At 36.1% G+C, this 24,014-nt stretch overlaps 1 protein-coding gene across 3 annotated transcripts in view; it reads left to right on the top strand.

Moving 5' to 3' along the window:
- The window catches only part of dennd2b (DENN domain containing 2B), a 98,479-nt gene that overhangs the window by 42,560 nt on the left and 31,905 nt on the right, over positions 1 to 24,014 (top strand). For all 3 annotated transcript variants that reach the window (XM_056461475.1, XM_056461474.1, XM_056461476.1), the window contains exons 4-11: positions 1,289 to 1,413; positions 9,297 to 9,436; positions 10,727 to 10,942; positions 13,771 to 13,867; positions 13,945 to 13,989; positions 15,860 to 16,044; positions 18,610 to 18,719; positions 22,524 to 22,593. In XM_056461475.1, the coding sequence (XP_056317450.1) occupies positions 1,289 to 1,413; positions 9,297 to 9,436; positions 10,727 to 10,942; positions 13,771 to 13,867; positions 13,945 to 13,989; positions 15,860 to 16,044; positions 18,610 to 18,719; positions 22,524 to 22,593 (988 nt within the window). The remainder of the gene's footprint in view (positions 1 to 1,288; positions 1,414 to 9,296; positions 9,437 to 10,726; positions 10,943 to 13,770; positions 13,868 to 13,944; positions 13,990 to 15,859; positions 16,045 to 18,609; positions 18,720 to 22,523; positions 22,594 to 24,014) is intronic.

Genomic DNA, 24,014 nt, shown 5'->3' with positions numbered 1-24,014 from the left:
ATGTGTTGGTTGTATGCCTGTCACAATGAAAAAAGTTTCTTCTATGAAGTATTGTCACAGAATTATATGTTATTACTGCCATAACTTAATGCCACTGATTATGTCATGTTTATACAATGGTGTAATAATGCTAACAGGCATAAACTCTGTTAAGGGACAAAAACCTTTTAAGGTTATTTAGAAGCTGTAATTTGATATTAAAAAAGTAAATGTCCTAATATAAAGTATGACATTTTAATGTAATGTACCCTATACATTTTGATGCCACAGAAGAGAATATGTGAATGGGAGTTGTGACGATGCGAGTAGGTTATGTGATAATGAAAAATGGAGGATGTAGTACATCCAAATTCCATTCATTCTTCTCAAATTCATACTATATAAATGTACTTTTCTAACGATCATGTAACTATTTGAGTAGTAGGCGATTTTGGACAACTAGTAAAGTACAAAGTGCAAATTACTGTACACCAGGGGTGCTCAAACTTTTTCATATGAAGGGCCAAAAACAAATATCATTGAGAGCTGTGGGCCGAAGGTAAATATACCAAACTATTACATTAAAGTTGCCATGGGTAATTTCTTAATTTATTTCAGGATATGTCAAAATAAATAGAAGAGATTACATTAAATCATATTAACTAATGCTGTGTAACCTTATAAATGACAACTTATTGCAATAAAACATAAACAACAACATTTATAACACAGTGGAGTTCGATGCTGAATACACTAGTCAAGCAGAATCTGCCTTTGACTTGATTTGCTCACCAAAGTCTCTGAATTGTCATGTGACAGTATGTACATTTAAACAAAATTTGATTAATTTACACCATTTAATTAAAACGTTTAATTACAGTTAGCTTTTAACAATAAAACAAACAGTTGCATTAAATTTGAATGGACAATATCGATACCATCCCCTTTGTACTCATCACTCTTCTCAGATGGGATGGTGGGCCAAATCAAAGGTTACCATGGGCCAACTTTGGCCCACAGGCCCTAGTTTAAGCATCTCTACTGTACACAGTGGAAACGCCCCAAAAATGAGCTGTACTGAGCTGTACCTTGCAGTGGAAAAGCACCATTATGGTAGAACTGTTAAGTGATTGGATGTATTAAAGATCTTCATAAGTGACTCATCTTTCATCTTCTCTGGCGGTCTGGCCTGATTGTGATCATTCAAATGAAAGGGTTTTGCCTTGAGCCAAACAGAACTGCTCTTCACTTGCTCAGAAGGCTGATGTCCAAAAGCTGTGTTTTGTTCTTTATCTCTGTTTGTTTGTAGAGAGTCGTGTGAGTCAGAAGATGCTGTCAGTCTGCCTTCCTCACCCACAGAAAATGGCACAGTAAACCACAGTCGGCCCAGCTCCAAGAGCACGCTAGAGGAAAACGCCTATGAGGACATAGTGGGTAAGACCAGAGAACAGTTGCTTTCTTTTAATTGTATCTTAAAGATGTAGCAGATGAACTTGAAAATCATTCAGGGATTTTGAAAAAAATAATTGTATAATATTATTGGTGTAAAAATGTTAGCTTTCATTTGTTTTTTAAAGAACAAATTATTTGTAAATTTTATATATTTTCACTGTTTATATTAAAGCATTTATGCAAGCATAATATTATTACTTTATTCTTATGGTTGATCAAGTACCGAGACCTGCTACTGTTAATATATGCAGCCGATTCAAATGTTATCACTCGATTGAATGGGCATTATCAGTGGTCATCAGCTGATAGCTATGGGCCAGTAAGGGCCTTCTGCACCTACTGGTAGGCTCAGAAGGCTGTTATCATCCATCCACATGGTTGATCAGCTATAGATCACATATGGTTGCGGCCGGAAATTAATGAGAATTATTTATATTGTTTATTAAATTTCTCATTACTTGTATTTTATTAACGTCTACCCCTACCCCAGCCCTAAACCAACCATCACAGTAATGTAAAAACAGATCTGGATCTGGAGTCTTCTCTATTAGTGTAGCTGATTAACCACGAGAATTATTTATATTACTTATAAAATTTCCCATTAATTGTATTTTATGAATGTCTACCTCTACCCCAACCCTAAACCCAACCGCCACAGTAATGTAAAAACAGATCTGGATCTGGAGTCTTCTCTATTATTATAGCTAATGAACCATGTGGATGGATGATAACAGCATTCTGAGCCTACTAGTAGGTACAGAAGGCCCTTACAGGCCCATATCTATCAGCTGATAACCACTGATTATGCCCATTCAATCGATTGATAATATTCAAAGCGGGTGGTACTGTATATGAGTCTGAGAATATAACACACTATTGCTGTAAATATAATATAATATACATGTAACCCTTTTGGCAGATCTAAACTCAGGTGGAGCTGGGGTGGAGGAGGGTCTTCGAAATGTGGTGAATATTCCTAGTGTAAACAACACTGAGGCATTTAAAAGCTCATTGGCTGCCAAGGTGACAGCGCCATATACGTAGTTGATAGGTGTGACCTAGCATTCTGCGTATGCATAGAGTTTCATGACAGAACTTTGTATTTTACACAAGCCCTGGTTAAATCCCCTTTTTGTCTACTGAAGGTGATGAAGCACTGGCATGTGGCGCTGGCTGATTTTATGTGCTAAATTCCTTCCTGGCAGGAAATAGTCTGTATGCACTAATGCTCAGACCCTCGGGGGCTTGACATTGTTACAGTGTTCACGGGTCTTGCCCTGTGGCCAGACTATAAATCTGTGTCTTGCTATTGCTGATCAGGCTGGGGCATCAGGTGCTGTAAAGAAGTCTGGCTGAGTAAGTGCCCAGTTGGCAAAAGAGCAGAAGGAGTTTGTGGTCTGGTTGGCTTGAAGTTTATACATCGTTACATCAGCTCTGCAGCCAAGAATACAGGCTTCACTGTGTGTTGTTCTAGAAATGATGATGACCGCTGGGTCCAGGCGGTGCATGAGTCTCTAGCGGTTGGGAAAGTGGGTGACTCTCAGCCTTTTCCTCCTGACAATGGTTCCATTGTTCCAGTGAACACCTCGGGTGTGGGATCATGCATTGGGGTTATACATTTTTGTGAATACTGATTAGTTCCAGAGAAATATATGTGCCTTTTATGCCATATCCATTGAGTTCCGGATTGGTGTAGTCTGACAGAAGCATCTAAGGGTGGTCTCCAGAACCACCCAGATTATCAGATAGCCTGTTTTCACACGATGTCACCAAACAGTCCAAGGTTTCTAGCCTGTTTGCTAATAAAATGTTGGTTTTTAAATACATAAACATTATTTATGATATACATATGTGAGTCTGTTACTTTCTCTCAGGTTGAACCTACATTGCATTTTGGCTCCGAGCCTGTCTCGTCTGGTGGCAGGTCTGACATATCCCCCATATGCAATGCATATTAGTAGAGTGATAATGGATTGGCCAAATATCTCCAGATGGCCGGGTCATATTACATTTGCTATGAGATAAATCGCTTGTAGGGAAACCTATTCGTGTCACAATGAAATACAGTTTCTAACAAAGGCCTCCTTCCTTCAGTCCTTAGCGAGGGTCTTATAAGTGACCATAAAGCCCAAACTAACCATTAATTTTTTACACATTCACAAGCGGGCTCCAGACTAATGTTTGATACCAGTGGCCTCTAAAGTGTACAGATTGTGGCACCAACTCCTGATAATGCTGTATTTGTAACAGCATTGTAATGCTGCACTTTAACATTACAAGTGTTGTATTTTAAAGTACTAGATGAGAGTAACTTTCTGGAGGTTGTGTTGATGTACGTTTGAATTCACCAGCAAAAATAAAAACAGTACCATCCTTAAAAATTATAATAGCCTGATATTTTATACATTTGAAAGTCATAGCACCTCACTGTCATTGTAAAAAGTAATACACATGCGCAGCTGGTTCTATCAAAAGTACTGTAGTTATTTATTTCTTTTCACCTTTTATGCATTTTATACATTAGTAAAATTTGATATGAAATAACATATTTCTGGAACAATACTTAAGTCACTAAACCATGGTTAATGTGTTTGACATGTGTACTGTAATGCCTTCAAACTGGATCCCTGTTTCACAATGTCTCTGCTCTTTTTTCTGGAACAGTGCTTATGAGAATGACAGCTCTGATTTATTTGGCTTTAAACAAGTTTAAATCACTGAGACATTTGTGGTTGTAATTCTCACCTGATCTCATAACGCTGTTTAGTGCATAATCTGGAAAATAATAAACACTAAATGTGGCAATAGCACACAGACTGATCAGAGTATTCAATGATATTAAATAACTGAGTATTGTTATTGGTGCCTTTGCATCAATTTTGCCGTAATGTGGAGCACTGGCATACATGAAGCATCAAACACACAACCTTTTTCAAAAAATGTTCAGGGGTCCGACATAAGCGTGCAAAAAGATTCATCCTTGCCGATCACCTGTGCTTTTGCTTTTCAAGAATTCTGTATTGAAAATGCCTTTATTATTGCTTGCTTCATGTTTGTTGTATTTGCTGTATTCAGTAAGTCGTTGTCGCAAGGTTTGATTTCTAATCTGGTGACCACTACTTCATTCATCCTGGTGAATTGCTCCAGATCCGCCACCCAATTTTATAGTAACAGAATCATCTTCTGCTGTTGTCTAACAACAGAAACTTCCTCTGTCAACATATCTAGCTTGATAACGTCAACCTCCTCCGCCTGTGTGGTAATCTTTTTTGGTGGCATATCGTTTTTTCGTAATAATATGCACATACGTTGTTAAATCCGTTTGTACGTAATTGAATCCCTGTTTACAAAATAATTTGACATAAGATAAAAACCACTTCAGCACATTTGCACATACATTATAATTGTAATAAAAACATGTATCACGTGATAATATATTAAATTTGGCAACATGGGTTCTGTGCCATTTTTTTACTATTTCTGTGCAGAATTTTGTAAAAGAAATCTGGATTGATTCAGAATGATTTTTGAGAGTGTAGGAATTAAAACCATCCCAGCAGGCACACAACCTCATAAGACATTGGTTAGATTAGGTTAGATTTAGGTAGTGATGTCGTGTGACCAAAATTCAATATCTAGCCAGCGTCTAAGGACAAGGTTATTTTGACATCCAATTAATTAATTTTGACGTCAAATGATTTTGATTTTTTTATTTTAGGTTGTGTTGGAAAGTGACCAAAATCCAACGTCGAGCCAACATCTTAAACCCACATTAGGTTAGATTTAGGTCGTAATGTCAGGTGACCAAAGTTCAATGTCTAGCCAGTGTCTAAATACAATGTTATTTTGATGTCTAATTACGATGTCAAATGATGTAGATATTTGGTTGAATTTAGGATGTGTTGGAAAGCGACCAAAATCCAATGTTGTGTCAACATCTTAAACCAACATCATATTGACCTCAAATACTGATATTTGTTCGTTGGTTATGGCAACCAAAATTGTCTGATAAACATCATAGTGGTAACGTCCACACACCGTCAAGCTGTAACATCATTAGATCTTTATTTTTGGTTGTTTTTAGGTTGCCTTGGAAAGTGACCAAAACCCAACGTCTGTCCGACATTGGACACTGACGTCTGTCTGACTTGGGTTCTGATGTCAACCCGATTTTCATTTCCACCCAAAATGCAACGTCTTCACTTTCTTTTGGCTTAGTCCCTGATTTATCATGGTTCACCACAGTGGAATGAACCACCAAACACATGAAGTAAAAATGACTTCATTTGTGCCTATATTAATACCTTAGCAAATACTTCTGGCTTAATGGTCAGATTGTTTTGTGAATGTTTTTTAATAGACTACCCATCCCTCATTCCCATTTTCTTTTTATCTTTTTTCGAAACAAAAAGTGTATTCTGCTTGTCTACACATCACAGAGCCATTTCATCTGAGGCCCATTCCTTATCTCACATGACCGCATGGTGAAGAGCGCAAAATGGCCATAAAACGGCTGCGTCTGCTGTGTTGCTTTTATTGGTAGTCTGATACTCACGCAGCGTACTGCTCGGTCACTCATCAAGCTCTAAACGTCCTTCCCTTTGAAATCCTATTGTGTAAACAGGAGCACAGTGCGTGTTTTGGTTTGGGGTGCCCGCTTTTTCTGCTTTCGTCTGTGTGTTTTGCGGAGCTCCTGTAAGTAGAGGAGTTGATTAGTACCCTCTTGTACGTGAGTGGTCAAGAAGGCGTATCATTTCTACAACATGCTGTGATTACACGGCTTCGTTTGGGAGCCTCACAGAGCACTCTGGGCAATTGCTTGCCTGTCATTGTGTCTCTCAGCCCTAATGGAACTAGGGCACATTTCAGCAGTGCATCTCGTGATGTCAGGCTGTTGTGTAGTTAGTTGCTACTTTGATAGTATAGTGCCTTTTTTGCATTCCCGCAAGCTTTTTCGAAGACTTTACGCTGTGATTATTATGGCCAAGTTCACTTAGTGGCGCTTTTGACAGTGTTGACATGTGTTTTGTCTTGCTAAAGTGGTAATGTGTACAGCATATTGCAAAATGGTTGGTAATGTTTTCATATACAAGATGCAGCATGAATTGGACAGATTTGATTGCTTTTTTAAAGGGAAGCTGGAGGTGTATTACAGAAAAATTACAGGCAAATATTCAAGTTTCCAACTGTAACAGGCATGATTACTGCACAGATAAGAAAGGCATTCGAGTAAGCATGTTTTGGTAACAAGCACTATGTTGCGTATCTAGTGGAGGGAAACAGGACAGAAGTGTGTGTGATATGCCAATGTCTTACAAGAAGAAGACAATGGTAAAGTAGGGCACTGTTTTGTGTGGGATCTGCACAACTGCTATTACATCATGTCGAGACTGGCAGCATTTAGATTTTTGGTTTCGGTATAATTTGTTGACATGTATTAGTGACAAGGAAAGAATAATTCTTATTATAGGTTTTCATTATATTGAGCTGCTGCTGTCACAAATTGATGCAATAACCAGATTTTTTATGAGCAGCACGGTTTTTTGTCCATGAGATTCTTTTGCCAGCCTTTGCCAATCTTTAATTTAACTTTAAATATTTATTTTTAAAAAGTTTGGAAAATGACCTTGGTGTTGATATTACGGAAGAACAATGGGAGGATATTTTAAAGACGGTCCACTCTCTTCTATATGTGCCAGACATGGCCTAATGCAGTGTAAGGTGCTCCATAGAGCTCATTTAACTAATGCCAAATTAGCCAAATTTTTCCCTGATTGAAGTGATGCCTGTCATCGTTGTAAGCACTCTCCTGCCAATCATCTCCATATGTTCTGGAGTTGCCCCCAATTGAAAAATTTCTGGTCCAGTATTTTTGACACACTTAATAAATCTATTAACATAAACCCTAACCCCTTGACAGCCCTTTTTGGTATTTCAGAGAGAGTTGACTTAACTGTTGCATCTCGCCAAGTTATTGCTTTTTCTACTCTTTTTGCTAGACGAGCCATTCTTATCAAATGGAAACAGGTGATTCCTCCATCCCATGACATGTGGATCCGAGAAATCTTTAGTTACATAAAACTTGAGAAATTAAGATGTTTACTTGCAGGATCTCTCAAATCTTTATACTAGATTTGGAACCCTGTGTTAGACCATATCAAAGGCTTACCCTGTTCAGTTGATATCAGATCTAATACACAGTAAATAATTGGAAGGAGGAAATATTGACTCCTTAATGTGAACTTTTCAATTTTATTTATTTATTTATTTTTTCTATTTTTTATTTTTATTTTTGCTCTTATCGTAAACTTGCTTATTGATCATTAATATATATATTTTAAAGAATTTCTTTTATTTTTTATTTAATTTTTAATTTATAATTATTACGTTTTTTCTTTCAGAGGATATGTTTGTTTATAATTCATACATTTAATTAATTTTATTTTGAGGGGATAGTGGGAAAATAAGAAAAATAAGACAAACTGTAATTTTTCCCATGTTGTATTGTATACAATGATGTATTGTCTTGTTGCAGCAAAAAAAAAAAAAAAAAAAAATACAAAAAAGTTTGAAATATTTAAAAAAGCCATTGCCATATCGATGATCTGGTGAATGTCGTCTATAGATGATTTGTATTTTCAACAATTTCTTCCTAATGTTTTTTCTAAAATAATCTTTTATTCATTTAAACAACCTGTGCCCCCCTCCCTTTTCCTTTTTTATTTCTTTTTTTATCCTTTTTTTTGGTTTTGTTTTTCCCTCATTATTTTTGTTATTATCCTCTAAATCGAAAGCAAAGATGTAAATATGATTGTGATGTTATATTGTCATATTTTTATTACATCTAAAAAAATCAGTAAGCTTTAAAAAAAGAAAAGACATTAGTGCTTATTTTTAATTATGAAGACTAAAATAAATGTTTACACAAAAATGTTTAGCTGCACATCAATTTTAAACAATAATAAGATTATAAACAGAACATAATAATCAGAAATGTTTCTTTAACACCAAGTCAAAGTATTAGAACTGTTTCTGAAAAATCATGAGACGCAGAAAGCTACAGTATTGGCATCCCAGTTCACTTTACTGTTCGGTGAGCATAAGAGGCTTGTTATAAAAACATTAAAACATTTTGCAGACCCGAAGCATAACCTAATTAACTTCTGCTATTAGCAGAACAATACGTCTAGAGCAGCTATTTGTTAATTTTTCATACATGGCTCCCATTAAAACATCTTGCAGCCTCAATTCAGGTCATCTCGTCCTTGCGTCCCATTAGCCTGCCAAAGTTTCTTAACAGATAAAAGCACACATTTATTTGTATCCTGAGGTGATTAACGAAGAAGCAGTCCACCCTTTTGCATGAGAAAACATGTTAGGAAAAAAAAAGATTCATCCTTGACACGTTTTGACAAATTCTAAATGTTAGTTTTTACTGTTATTGTGGGGTCTTGTGCGGAGCCAGCTGAAGGTTCTGCACTGTCTGCATTCTCTTATCTTGACTCATCACTGGCCCTTATTTTAGGAGACAGAGTGCTGTCCAGCTTATGTCCAACAGAAACTGTTTTTGGAGACGATGCACTTGAGTTTCAAGCACGCCAGCAGTAAACTTCCATGAATAATCCTTTCCCAGCATTCAATAGCTGCCCCGTTGGGTGCCTCCGGCTCCCTCTTTTCATTATCATCTTCCACCGCCTTCCATACCCTCTGCTCGCCCTTTTCCTATCAGCTCGTCTCTCTCTCTCTCCCACTCACTCCTTAAGAAGGCATGTTACCTCGCTACCTTTCAAGTTGCCTCCTGGGCAGCTGGTGTTTGGTTTTAGTCTGACTTGTGCTCTCTCTGTTCTCTGTTCCTCTGCAAACAGAGAAAGAGAATCCATATGAGGATGTAGATCCAGTGAGGAGATGTCTGGCCAGAAATTCCCGCCTGTTACCCGAGAGGTCCCGGGACTCACTCAACAGGATGTGGACCTCCCAAGAAAGGAAGTCCATAACACCTCCCCAGGTAGTTTCTTTGGCTGTGTTAGTGATAGTGATGAGATCACCTGCTTTTCAATATGAGATTTATGTAAAATTACATTGAATTAGTGTCTTTTTACTGTACTAAGGCCAGCTGTAGGGTCTTAAAAAGCTGTAGGGTCTTAAAAAGATGATAAGTCAATTTAGAGAGTATTGAGGCCATTAAATTGATTTTAAAAGTTTAACTTTCCACTTTAATTTGTAATTATTTTTAATCTACAACTACCCTACAATTAAGCAGTTGATTTTTACCATTTTCAAATCCATTCAGCTGATCTCTGGCGGGATACTTTTGCAATTTTTGAGCGAGCTGCTAATGGTCTAATCTGATTCAATGATTTATGCTAAGCTAAGCTAAAACTGCTCCCGCTAGATTCGAAGATCAGCTGAATTGATTCAAAAATAGTAAAACTCAAGTGTTTATCTCTAGGGGACTTGTAAAATGAGCTTGTTTCCAAATAAGTCAAGCATTCCTTTACATGTCATTACATTTATTTATTTATTTTTATTATATATGTAAAGTATATTTCTCCAAAGAGGTTGTGTGCTAAAGTTTGACATAATTTAATCATTGCATAGGCAATTAGTGGGATTCTGTGTAGTTTTAATGCCTTTGCTTCAACGACTGCTACATGACAGCGCAAGTTCTGTCAAGCCCGGTTGTTTAAGCATAAATTAACTAATGTAGAAATGCACGTTTTTTGTGTAAACGGTTGAAGGATAATGAGTTGGAACAAGTACTGTTTAAATTCAACCCGCCATGAAAAATGTAGAAGCAACTAAATCATTGTATGTTTAGATTAATGTGTTGAGTTGTATTAAAATGAAATCTAAAGTTTCATAAGTTCATTTAAAGGTCAGAGAGTTTACTGAAGCCCCACATACAGAACTAGCACCATTGGTGTAGTTCTTGTTTCTGGTTTCTTTATTTAATATTCTAATGTAAATTTGAATATTTTTTGCATAAGTCACTCAATTAAATATTTTGTTTCCCACTTACTCTCAATTGTCTCAATAATGTTGCATTGATTATTATTAATATTTACAGATAAATATATAGTAAATGTAAATTAAAGTGCCAATGTAACCTGTTAAAAATTAAAGCAGTCATGGAGTCCTAAAATGTATGTAAATAGTATTAAAAAGGTCCTAAATTTACCTGATTTCTGTATATAGAATTCTCTTTAAATACTCTTTAAATGCACTTTAAATGTCATTGTCTGCATATTTTAGTTATGCTAAGCAATTCATTTCTTATCATCTTCCATTTCACCAGCTGCCCTCTAAACCGAGCAGTCAGTCTCTGCGGCTGCCAGGTCCTGCTGACAGGAAGAGCCAGCGCCCGTCCCGTCTGTCTAAGAGGCACAGTCATGATGACATGCTGCTGCTCCCCCAGCTGGGCATGCCTTCCTCCCCCTGTGGCCTATTAGATGACAGCCTGAACCCTTCCACCGATACCTTGGCCTCCCACAGGCAGAAACGAGTCCCCAAGGTAAACAGTGAGGATAGAATGATGTGGAGTGACCTTGTAGTCATTTCTTTTTCTTATGATTCATGATGTTTAATGGAGGAATTCCCAAAGTTTTTTTTTTGTCAGCCAAGTCCCTTTTACCTAAAATATATGTTTAGCGTAAACCCTGAGATATTAAGGTATTTCATTTGAAATGTGTGTCTGCTATTTAAATAGTTTAAAACACATTTGTTCATTCTCTCATCTGGTAAAAGTTTTTTTTAAGCGTATTATTTAGATTTGTCATTGTTTATTAAAAATTTACAGTTTCCCTGCATTTACCTCAAGAACCCTAGTTTGGGAAACCCTGCTTTAAGATGAATGGATAATAGATTTTCAGATCTGTGTGCTTTGTGTAGACGTGTCAAGACGTGTTTGGCATGATCTGTTGCTATTTTCAGACCAGCGCAACCCTAATTTTCATATTTTGCGCCACATTGTTTAAATAGCAAATCCATTTGCGCTACTTTGTGGACTCAAGGGTGTTCTGTTCTAAAAAGGAGGTGTGTTAAGGTGCATTGTTGGCGCGTTGCTGTTCTGAGAAACACACACAGGATGTACAGCAATACACAATATCTATATATATATATATAAAGAGTAAAGGATTAAAATGTTGCAAAAATTATTATTTAATATAAAACCACTACCTCCATGCAGGGGGCTTTTTTCAGTTTATTCATGACATTTTGCATTTTTATTATCATATTATTATTCGCAGTATTATTTATTATACGCATAAGAATAGGATGTGTACATGGATATAACTCAGATTTTTGACCACACTTCGTTATTACTGTTTATTTATTCTTTTGCTGGAAATTAGAACTGAATTTAGAAATAGTTTTAAAACAAATCTTTGCGCTTAATAAACAAAATTAAATGTGTAGGCTAATGGATGTCTTCAGCAGAGTGCGGACAAAATCGTTTCCTTACTTTACGAAAGTAAAGGAGTGAAGTAAAGAGTAAAAGTGAAGTAAAGAGAAAGTAAAGAGGCCGAATGGAAGAGGCTCATTCTTTATCCTTGTGCTGCAGATGCTCTGTTTAAATGTTTTCTCGCTAGTAAAGTATTCCGTTTTTTCACTTACAAAGTCCGTCATATAAATAGCAAATGTGCTATGGTGTGACGCAAGTGACTCTTAAAGCGAATGGAAGATGAGACTCTGATTGGTTTAATGCATTTTATGCTCAAATCACGGCCAGAACTCATTAAGAGAATAAGCACAACCCTGTTTGAACAAGCAACGCAGCGCAAACTGTATTTTTCCGTCCTTTAAATAGCAAAAGTGGATTTGGACCTTAATGCTTTTGTGCCATGTGCTTTAGACTTTGCACCTAGATTGTTAAAATAGGGCCTGTAATCTTTAAAGGAAAGAAAGACCACTAAATCAGACACAAGTGGTATCCGTAATCAGCAATAATCAGATATATCAATAATCGGACACCTTATGCAGTGATGCTGTTTAGGATATAGCGCTAGAGTTTCTTTTGTTCTAGTGAGAACAGCAAAACAGAAATAAATACACTGTATATACGTACACTAGTTTGATTCTCTGGTTTCTTTTGGTCCAGAACAAAAGAAGAAAATATTACGTTTAGTCCTGGTTTGCTTTAGTGCTCACACATCAGACAAGGCACAGACCAGATCTGCTGCAAGAAGACTTTTCTGACACCCTGTACTGGAAATGTAGCAAGTATGATAATAAAAATATATATATGCTTGAGTATTCTGTATTATTTTGTGGTCATATATTTTGATATGGGCGACACTGTGGCTCCGATTCCCCTCACAGCAGGAAGAGTCCCAGCTGGGTCAGTCTGCACTTCTGTGTGGAGTTTGCATGTTCTTCCCGTGTTCATGTGGGTTTTTATTTTCTGGGTGCTCCGGTTTTCCCCACAGTCCAAAGACATGCGCTATAGGTGAAGTGAATAAACTAAATTGTCCGTAGTGTATGTGTGTGAAGGAATGTGTATGGATGCTTCGCAGTACTGGGTTGCAGCTGGAAGGGCATCCTCTGTGTAAAACATATGCTGGATAAGTTGGGGGTTCATTCTGCTATGGAGACCCCTGAAGAATAAAGGTACTAAGCTGAAGGAAGATGAATGAATCTTGTGATATCAGGTTCGTTTTTGGTTCGTTTAGATGTCTTTTGTTGGTGTTGTTTGCATAATTTAGCCGACTCACACCAGAGTTTATTTGAAAGTATACAGAGACACGTCTTTTTTGTGGTCTCATCACACTTATTTATTTTGGACCAGGATTCAGTGACAGTGTCCAAACTTTATTCAAATAAACCACTTTAACAGCGACTGGACCAAAGTTTGTTTTAAATGAACCAAACCTGCCACGTGTGAAGTTGACAGTTGTTCAGAGCTAGGTATAGCAGACCAGTTTGCCTTCCAGCTACTTTTTTTCCCACTGCTTCTGAATGTTTTTGTAAGGAAAACACCTTCAACCACACACAATTTTATTGTCAGTGTTGATATGCTGCAGCCAGGGTTTAAAAAGAAAAGTGAAAAACCCAAAGTCGATTGCTCAAGTTCGCATAACCACTCTCAAGAATAAAAAAAAAATGCCCTGAAGCACTGAAAGATTCAGTTTCACTGTTTTCCCCTTTCTAGACATTTTACAAGTTGCTATAGAGTGGTCCCAGTGGCTTTTAGGAGCTCACTAATAGCTACAATCAATACACAACACCCCTTAAAAATATTTTTTAGCAAAACTTCATAACATTCCAGAGTAATTGTGTGTACATAAGAGGCATTTTAAAAGTCATTTTCAATTTTTTGTAATGCTTTGTTTTCTCTATTAGGTGGTGCTGAGAATAAACTCTATCTACTGTACCAAAAGAGGCAAGAAGAGGCTAAAGAAGCTTTCACTTTCAAATATAGAAACTGCGTCTTTAAGAGGTAAACATTTTAGCTTGTTCAAGTCCAGACTTAAAAAATGTTGTCAGTGGACCCTCTGACATATTCTCTGTTTGCAGATGACAACAGCGAGAGTGAAAGTGACTCTGACGACAGGTTCAAAGGTGAGGCATCAGCACATTTGGCTGAGTGGACAGTGTGTTTGAGTTGACTTCTGCTCAAAGACTGCGCAAACAACATCACATGACATTGTGATTTGTCACAAGTAAATGTCAAGTCTGTGCAGCATCATTCCACTAATAATATATATACAGATGAAGTCAGAATTATTAGCCCTCCTGAATTATTAGCCCCCCCTGTATATTTTTAATCAGGTGTTTACCTGAACACATTTCTAAACATAATAGTTTTAATAACGCATTTCTAATAACTGATTTTTTTTATTTTTATGACAGTGCTTAATATTTTAATAGATGTTTTTCAAGATACTAGTGTTCAGCTTAAAAAGACTAGGTTATTTAGGTTAACTAGGTAAATTAAGGTAATTAGGAAAGTATAATGATGGTTTTTGTTTTGTTTTGTTTTGTTTTGTTTTGTTCGATTTTATTAATCCCAAAGGAAAATTCACGTCACAGCAGAGCTTTCCATATTAAGAATAAATAAAATAAGTTACATATATAAGAAAACAATAATAAAATTACATTCATACTGCACACCTTAGTTTCAAAAACATCAAGTAGACACTTGTCCATATCTAATAACTATTACAATTCAGCATAATTCATCTAGTATGATTTTGGTTATACAATCTGATCACTGTTGGTAAAAATGACTTCCTGTATCTTTCTCTGTAACACCAGGGTTGAATTAATCTTGCACTAAAAGAGCTTGCACACGCTTGGAGTGTATCAAAAAGGGAATGATTATCGCGGTTCATCATACTGACAAATTTGTCCATCATTTGATCATGTGCAATCTCTTCTATAGTGGATATACACCCCACAACAGAACCTGCCCTTTTTATGAGCTTATTTAATTAGTTTTTCTCCTTCTCCAACAGTCCCCCTCTCCAGCAGGTTACAGCATACATCATCACAGAAGACACAACAGAATCATAAAAAGTTTTTAATAATGTCTGACACACACCAAAGCACCTCAGTCGTCTTAACAAATGAATGCGACTCTGCCCCTTCTTACTGTATACGCCTGAATTGTGTTTTTTAGACCAATCGAGCTTGTTATTCAGATATACACACAGGTACTTATATGATGAAACAATCTCAATTGCTGACTCCTGTATGATCACAATTTGCTTGTGGTGGATGTCTACTAAAATCAACAATCATTTTTTTGTCTTATTAGTATTTAATTTAAGACATTTTGTTTCACACTAGTCAGCAAAACTTTTTAAAAGCAACCTATACTCACTCTCGTCATGATCTTTTATGTAACCAACAATTGCAGAGTCATCATAAAACTTCTGTAGATGACAATTTTTGGAGCTGTATTAAAAATCTGACATAGAGAATGTAAATAAATATGGAGCTAAAACTCTTCCTTGAGGAACACCAGTGCTACTCATTACAACTTGCGACACAGTTATGTTCTGTAGACTATCGAAAAAACATATTGCTTAAGAGGGCTAATAATATTGACCGTAAAATGTAAAACTGCTTTTGTTCTTGCTGAAATAAAACAAAGAAGACATTCTCCAGAAGAAAAAATATTATCAGACACACTGTGAACATTTCCTTGCTCTGTTAAACATCATTTGTGAAATATTTGAAAAAGAGAGCTAATAATTTTGACTTCATATTTATAAATGTATCTATTTTTTCAGATTTCAATTAATACACTTATTTTAGTCCATTTTAGTTTTAATAAATGGTGCCAACACTAGATCTGAGTATTTAATAAGAAATCCCTGAAATCCCTGTACTTGACCAGTATTGTTATTTTTGAAATTGTAGCTATGTCTTGCATGAACATCTTATTGAAAATAGCACTGTCTGTGGATTTGTTTTTGTTATGCAGCACACACTCAGAGGTTGCTGAAGCTGCAGTCTATCCTGCGACGCGCACCCAGTTACAGGACGCTGGAGCTACAGTTGATTGAGTGGCAGGAAAGGGAGCTTTTTGAATACTTTGTGGTGGTCTCGCTGAAGAAAAAGCCCACCAAAAACTCTTACGCTCCAGAAGTCACCTATCAGTTTCCCAAGGTGACTTTTCCCTTTAAAAAAAAAAAGAGATGCTAATTGTGTTTTAGATTTAAGATTATCTGCACACCATCTGACGTCTACTGACGGTTATTCAATTCAAGTTTATTTGTATAGTGAATTTTACAATAATTATTGTTTCAAAGAAGCTTTACAAAAGGTGCACTTTAATGCATTACAATCAGATTAAGTTAAAGTTACAATCAAATATAAGCAATTATATACAGACATAGTTAACCTGCAGGTTTATAGCATAAAGGTGTCTATGTGTATATGAGGTGTATTAAGTGTGTGTGTCGTTCGTAAAGTCCTCGATGGTTAGCATCATCTCTTCATATGTGTTGATTTAATTTTATTAATTATATAAGATTTTTATGTTTAGCTGAAGGTTTGAGTTAATAGTCTTATTAAACGTTTTTATGGTAAATTCTCACATATTAGATAAAGTTTTGATGTATGATTGTGAATAATATTTATTGATTTCTAAATGTCGTTCATATGAAGTGTTTTTTTATATTATTGTGGTGCTATAATATAAACTCCTGGTCAACAGTTTTAGAACAGTAAGATATTTAATGTTTTTTTTTTATTTAATTTTATTTTATTTAAGTCTCTTATGCTCACAAAGCCTGTGTTTATTTGATCCAATGTTTAGTGTGAATGTACAAAAAGCACTGCATTAAATGATACTTTTCCATGCCTTTGAAATATGAAAATTAATTTTATCCCAGTATTTTCAATGGTGTTTCTGTGCTCGCCTGCTGATCCTGTATATATATATATATATATATATATATATATATATATATATATATATATATATATATATATATATATATATATATATACAGTTGAAGTCAGAATTATTAGCCCCCCTGAATTATTAGCCCCCTGTTTACTTTTTCCCCCAATTTCTGTTTAACAGAGAGAAGATTTTTTTCAACCCATTTCTAAACATAATAGTCTTAAAAACTCATCTTTAAAAACTGATTTATTTGATCTTTGCCATGATGACAGTAAATAATATTTACTAGATATTTTTCAAGACACTTCTATACAGCTTAAAGTGACATTTAAAGGCTTAACTAGGTTAATTAGGTAACTAGGCAGGTTAGGAAAATTAGGCAAGTTTTTGTATAACAGTGTATTGTTCTGTAGACTATCGAAAAAAATATATAAAGGTGCTAATAATATTGACCTTAAAATTGTTCTTAAAAAATTAACAACTTCTTTTATTCTAGCCGAAATAAAACAAAGAAGACTTTTTCCAGAAGAAAAAATATTATCAGACATACTGTGGAAATTGCTTTGTTAAACATCATTGGGGAAATATTTAAAAAATAAAAACAAAATCAAAGGGGGGACTAAATATTTTGTCTTCAATTGTATATAATTATTTTTCAAAGTTTTTTAAAAAAAAGTTGTTTTTTATTGCAGAGAGATACAATTTAAAGCATCAGTAGACATATGTCACTTTTCCAGCTTTTCCAGCTTTTCCAGTTTAAATGGGGGGGGGGGGGGGGGGCATTAGCTTGAATGGGAGTAATGTACTCAATCCATTTATACCACAAAAGTCAACAAATGTATCTTTTTGGTCATGCACACTGCATGTAATTTTCTCCATAATGAATATATTTTTCACAACATCAAATCAAAGCATTTGTGGGGGATTAGGTTTAAACCAGCATCTAGTAATGACTTTTTTACTTGAAACAAGGATGACTCTATACATATTTTTGTTTTTTCTTTCCAAGAAATCCATTGACTGCTACCCAAATAAAGAACATCAAAACTGAGATCAATTGAAGTATTTAAGATATTTTCTAAAATGTTATGTATCCCTTTCCAAAAACTTCTAATATTAGGACATCCCCAAAAAATGTGAAAATGATTAGGGTCCTGTGATCCGCAATGCCTCCAACAAATTGAGTTCCCATTAAATGACACTTTCTGTTTTGGAGTATGGAAAAAAACAATAATATTTCAACAATAAATTCATATAAAGGGTTAAAGATGTCTGAGCCCCAAAGCCAAACTTCTTTTGTATGTACCATGTATTTTACCAGCTTGTTTACCAGTCTGAGTAAACTTTCCTTGACAAGCTGTTCGGACTCCTGAGATAAACTCTAAATGAACTTGGTTTTGGCCTGTTTTTGTTTAAATCGTCACTCCATTTCATTGAAGTATATCTGGGTCCTGAAAATAAAGACGCTTTGAGCTCTTATCATTGGAATATATTGACAGTAAGTGGCATAAGCAGGAAACCGTTACCATAGCAATCGTGTTTCGTTACCGAGATAGGTCTTTAATTAGCTGAGATCTGCTTCAGTGATTGTGTTCCCTAGAGAGGCTGAAATATGTTGACACGACAGAGGGTCAACATGTCATTGAGCTTCCAAACTAGAACAGAGGGCCTATGGTGACATAGTAGGTGGTGGGGGATTGACCCTTTGTAGATGAATGAATATTCTTTACATACTTATCATAGCAGTGGAGGGACACTGTAAAGATGTTGTGCAAAAATTTGCGATGGATTTCTTACTAGGCCTTTTCATCTGACCCCCACAGCTAGAGAGACTCACCAAGCAGATGAGGGAAGCTGAACAGAGACTCAAGGCTATTCCACAGTTCTGCTTCCCAGATGCCAAAGACTGGAGCCCTGTGTCTGAATACAACAGGTATAAGTGTATATTTGTCTAAAGTGATTGGAATTATAGTTCTGTCAAATTCTGATAAGACAATGCTTGCTATTACATTATGGCAAATAACAATAAATATAAAAAGTATATTACGCATGTAAATGATTTAGTGTAAAATAAAATATTACTATCATCATTATTATGTGCGATATAAAAAATTTAGATGCAATTATCATGATAAGAAGAGTTAAAGTGACCAAATATACTTGTAGCTAACTGCCGATTATTTAACAATCCACGCTTTCCAAATACTGATGTCCATGCGTTTTATTTGTTGTACACCGTGAAAACTAAAAGGATAAACAAACAATCAAACCAAATGTTTCACACAAACACAACATAATCAAAAGGACATAAAAATAAACAAAATCATATACAAACAATATTTCCTTTACAGTGTTGGCCTGATAACCAGCAGTAGAATAGTCAGGAGCAGTTAACATGTGTCTGCATTGAGATCTCACCATGCTGTCTATAACAACTCTTGGATCACGTGACCTCCAACTCCATCCAACCCCAAACAAGGAAATTTATAAAATAAACATAAACCAATACACATTCAAATAATGAAATATGACAAATAATAAACATAAACAAAATACAAGCTGACCGATTAGTCAGTTACAATACTTGTATAGGTAAAAATGAAAATGTGCTCCTCAAAAAAAAAAAAAAGAAGCTCTTAGCAAGTTGCTTCGAGATGAGTCATTTAAAAGGAATCTAAAACAAGAAAGAAGTAAAATATTTAATATCTGCTGATAAATATTGTACTGTGCATTAGGGCCAGCGATGAACAGGAAATTAAGCAATGTTCATAATTTTTATTAGACTAACATCATGGACAGGATGCTAGTTTGTGTAGCCAAATTATGATGTGCCATTTCCCCAAAGGCAATTTATTGAAAATATTTTTTTTTCTTTTAACAGTTTCTTCTCCTCAGTGTCAGTATAGGGTGCACATTCACAAAAACTCTTTATGCATATCTTTCTCAGTAGCTCTGCTGCCCTCTTACTTTTTTACAAACAGGAAGTCACACACTGGTGTCTGGGACATAGCAGTGTAAAGTGCTTGTGAATGCATGGCCTATACTGACACTGAGAAGGCGAAATAGTTGAATAAAGTGGTTATTTTTGTGCACTCAAAAGTATTTTTGTAGCTTGATAATATTCTGATTGAACCAATGAAGACACATGCACAGTTTTGGCTATGCTTTTTTGGCATCTGTTTGGACAAGTCAGGACCATTTCTTTCTGTGGAGGATGAGGGAGCTCTCAGATGTCATCCAGGATATCTTAATTTGTGTGAATAGAGATCTCCAGGGTTTGGAACAAGATGTGAACCAGTAATTATTAACTGAATTGCCATTTTGAATTAACTTTCCTTGTGTATGTATTGTGCAATTGAAACTTTTTGTTAGTAACATTTTATTACATTCAGTTATTTAGCATAAAATACATCAATGATACATTTAGTAAGGTCATTATTAATTGAAGTTTTACAAACAAATTTTTACAAACTAACAAAACTATCTAATTATTGATCACAGCTGGTCTCTCATCTGCAATCAACGATTAACCAATCAGGGGTGCGTTTCCCAAACAACGACTTAACTAGCGGCTGAGCTATCATAGTGCGATGCATCGTTTGGGAAAAGAATGATGTAGTGACGAGTGTTTCCCAAAATCGTAGTTTCTCTGTCACAGATCCGTCGTTTGAACCGCGTTAGTTCATGGCCACTTGAGTGACAGCTAGGTCTCGCTGCTCGCTGCTCGCTGTCCCTTAATTATGCAAACTTAATATAACTTAATAAAAATGAAACTGATGAGTTATAAAAAAATTCACCCCCCTCACAGTTGTCATAAAGGTTAATCATGGCTATATGCACCAAAGTCATCTTTTGTACCAGGCTGTAAGCATGTTTTTGTCAGCTTTAAAAATGGCCAATTTCCCATTGCAGTCAGAAATGACTTGGACTTCCTGGAGCCAGCCCCCCAAGCCGAGTCGATGAATTGCAGTTTTAGTTACTTCCATATTGGCTTCCCGAGGGAGAGCGGGAGGTTGCCGCCTGGTAAAAACATGCACTCGTTTTCCAGATTAATTGAAATATATGTAAATGGCAAATATAGGGCCTGTTACCTTTAAAAATATTATTGACAATATTCCGTATTCTATTTTAAAACATAATACCACTTGGCTAACGTATTTTAATCTCATATATAAATCATATAAATCGTTATTGGTTGTAATTTACAGTAGGCTATTTATTTAAAAAAGAAAAAAATACTATTTAATAATAATAATAATAATAATTATTATTATTATTATTATTATTTTTATTATTATCAAGTAGGATCTTGTTTATTTATTTTTATTTTATTTTTATTCATTGTAAAGGTCTACTTTTACAATTTGACACATTCGATCCATTGCAGAAATCTTCTAACCAACAGGCCCATGTCATATACAGCACAGATACACTTCTTAATAAATTACCTACTATAAATTAAAACCATTAACGTATGCTATATGTTTTGTTTTCACAAGCTTTTGAGACGTAAAGTAAATTCTGCTTTTAAATAATAGGTCACCTATAGCTTTTTTAGTGAGCCATGGCTGCGTTCAAAATGGCATAAAGGTTTTCAAAGTGCACTATGAAGAGAGAGCAATTGTCTATTTGAAGATTGCTTAAATTGAACTGTAAAGATAATTTGAAAGCAAATTACACGTAAAAGAGATTACTTTAATGTTTTTTTTAAATCATTCCAAGTTTAAATGTTCTAAAGGAATAGGGCATGAGGGGATAACTGGGAGTCAAACACAACCAGGAACTATGCTTCTAACTACAGCTCTAGTGGTGTAGTTGCAACACAGTTTGCGAATGTTCGTTGGAACGATGTATTTGGGAAACGCCAAATCAACGAACTATGTTTGTAACGACGCAACTTGCGACCTTAGTTGGCTATCAATGGTTTTTGGAAATGCACCCCAGATTAATCCAAGCCTACAATAAATAGCCCATTTCACCTTAATTCCCTTATCTTCGTTTTTGAAGAATCCCTCTGTCCACCCTTTCTCCTTCTTTTCCTCCTTTACCAGGGGGAGCTCTCGAGAACTACCTGATCTCTGACCCTCCTACATGCTAATTGACCAGGAGGGAGCCCTAAGCTCAATTATCTCTGAGCTCAGGGTTCTCTCCCAGGACTGCATGCCAAACTTGCAATTAGTATCAAGCAATATCTGTATAGGAACTCTAGAAAATTAAGAAAAAAAGCCATATAAAGCTATACTAGGGACAAAACTGTGTCTTTCAATAAAAAATTTATGTTTACATTACCAGTACATTTGCAATAGAGCAAACTGAAAAAGCACAAAATAAAAAATGTGGCTTGAATCAGATTTGTTGCAGAAAGGGGTACTTTCAAGAGCTTTTTTTTTTTGATTTGTTGCAATTGTACCTCCGAAGGCAGCCACATTGTTTAGTTTAGGGCAGGAGCAACACTATTGCGCAATCTATTCATCAACCGAACTGAGAAATTGAAGTGTTCAAGGCCAAATGCCCCATGTTATAAACCCTGGGTAATTTGAGCAAGTTCTTTAGTTGTCCTGCAAACATTTTAGCTGCCTGATAAAGTCCTCTAACTGCAGTGGATACGCCTTAAGGCAAAGTCGTCAGTCTCAAGAGCGTTTCTTCTAAAGTGGTTTTAAACACTTTTCCTTCTTATCACCTGATCTGCATGGGGGTTTGGGGACTAATGGTGGTCATCTTTGATTTGCTTTTGCAGTGAGACCTTCTCTTTCATGCTCACGGGAGAAGATGGCAGTAGACGATTTGGATATTGCAGACGGCTTCTGGTGAGTGCCTTTGTCACATTCTTGCTCCTTTTGTTAGTCAAACCATATGTATACTGTATATTGCATCACACCTTGTAATTAAAGAGCAAATATACGGATGGAGGTTTGGGCCAGTCACTTGAGTAAGTGTTTGGTTTGCTTTTTTTTTGTGCTCAAAGAGAAACAGATTCTCGTAAACGTGTCTCCGCCGGTTTAATGAGAGTTTCTCAAGAGACGAATGGAAACGCAAACCATCAAAAGATGTCATTGTGCCGTAAGATTGGCTTATATATTTGCGTGCCTTTGGAGTTTTGCGGTGATTATTGTTTTTTTGGATGTTGTGATGAACTGCATGTTGTGGTTTTCAATTTTGGACAGTTAAAATGAACTGCTTTTTATGTACAATTACTAAGTTTTGCATTTAAAGGGCACCAATTTTACCCCTTTTTCAAGATTTAAGATAAGTCTTTTGTGTCTCCAGAATGTGTCTGTAAAGTTTCAGCTCAAAACACCAATCAGATTTATTATGCCTTTCAGAACATAGAAATTTTCTTCTTTGAACACAATGTAGCGTTTTTGTGGCCTGTGCCTTTAATGCTAGTTCTCCCCGCCCACCGTTACCACGTGCTTGTCAGAGTGTGCCTCAATCTCCGGCTGTATTCGTCAGATAAACACAACCCAGGCTCATTCTGAAAACATACCTCTACAGACGTACACCCCAGCAGCACACTCTTTTGCAGTTTTTGTTTTCCCTAATCCATGAGAGGCCGCTGTTTACGCTTTTTGAGATCTCAAATTTCCCTCGCGAGTGCCATTCGCGCCTGCTGTTCTCGCCAGAGGCCCACCAGAGGCTGCTGTCGACTGATTTTTTGACAGCCTTTTTGACTGACTGAGTAAACGATTGACTGACCCACCCTCCCCCTTCCCTAAAGCCAACCAATTTTATCAACTGACCCAAACCACCCACTTCCCTAAACCCAACCAACACGTTTCAAAAGCAATCCAAAAAAAGAAAAGCCCTCGTCTGATTTTTTTTACCACTTTTACAGATTTTACCACATTCTCACCCTGCTTTTTACTATTTACTTATTTTTTGGATTCTGTTTTTGTCTTACCTTTTTGGTTTAATGGAACCACTCTTCACCGCACTCTAATCCGTCATCGTGGTCAACTCCTCTCTGCGTCTCAAGTCCGCCGACATACATAGCGCGCTAACGGGACAAACTAGTTGCAGCCGGAATGCCATCCATACAGAGGTAAGCGGTCAGCTGGTAAGCGCGAAAAGGAACTGCGTCACACCACCCAGTAGCATTTGTTTAAAAAAAATTTATTAAATGCAGCCATACGTACCTCCGGCAATGAAATTCATGGTCTCCAGAAATGTCTGTAGGGCTACGTTTTCAGAATGAGCCTGTGTTGGATAAACAGCGCAGTGACAGACA

This window comes from Danio aesculapii, chromosome 7 (assembly GCF_903798145.1).
Source record: "Danio aesculapii chromosome 7, fDanAes4.1, whole genome shotgun sequence".
Taxonomy (NCBI): domain Eukaryota; kingdom Metazoa; phylum Chordata; class Actinopteri; order Cypriniformes; family Danionidae; genus Danio; species Danio aesculapii.
Note: the sequence above shows the minus strand (reverse complement) of the source record. Positions and strands in the feature narration are given on the sequence as shown.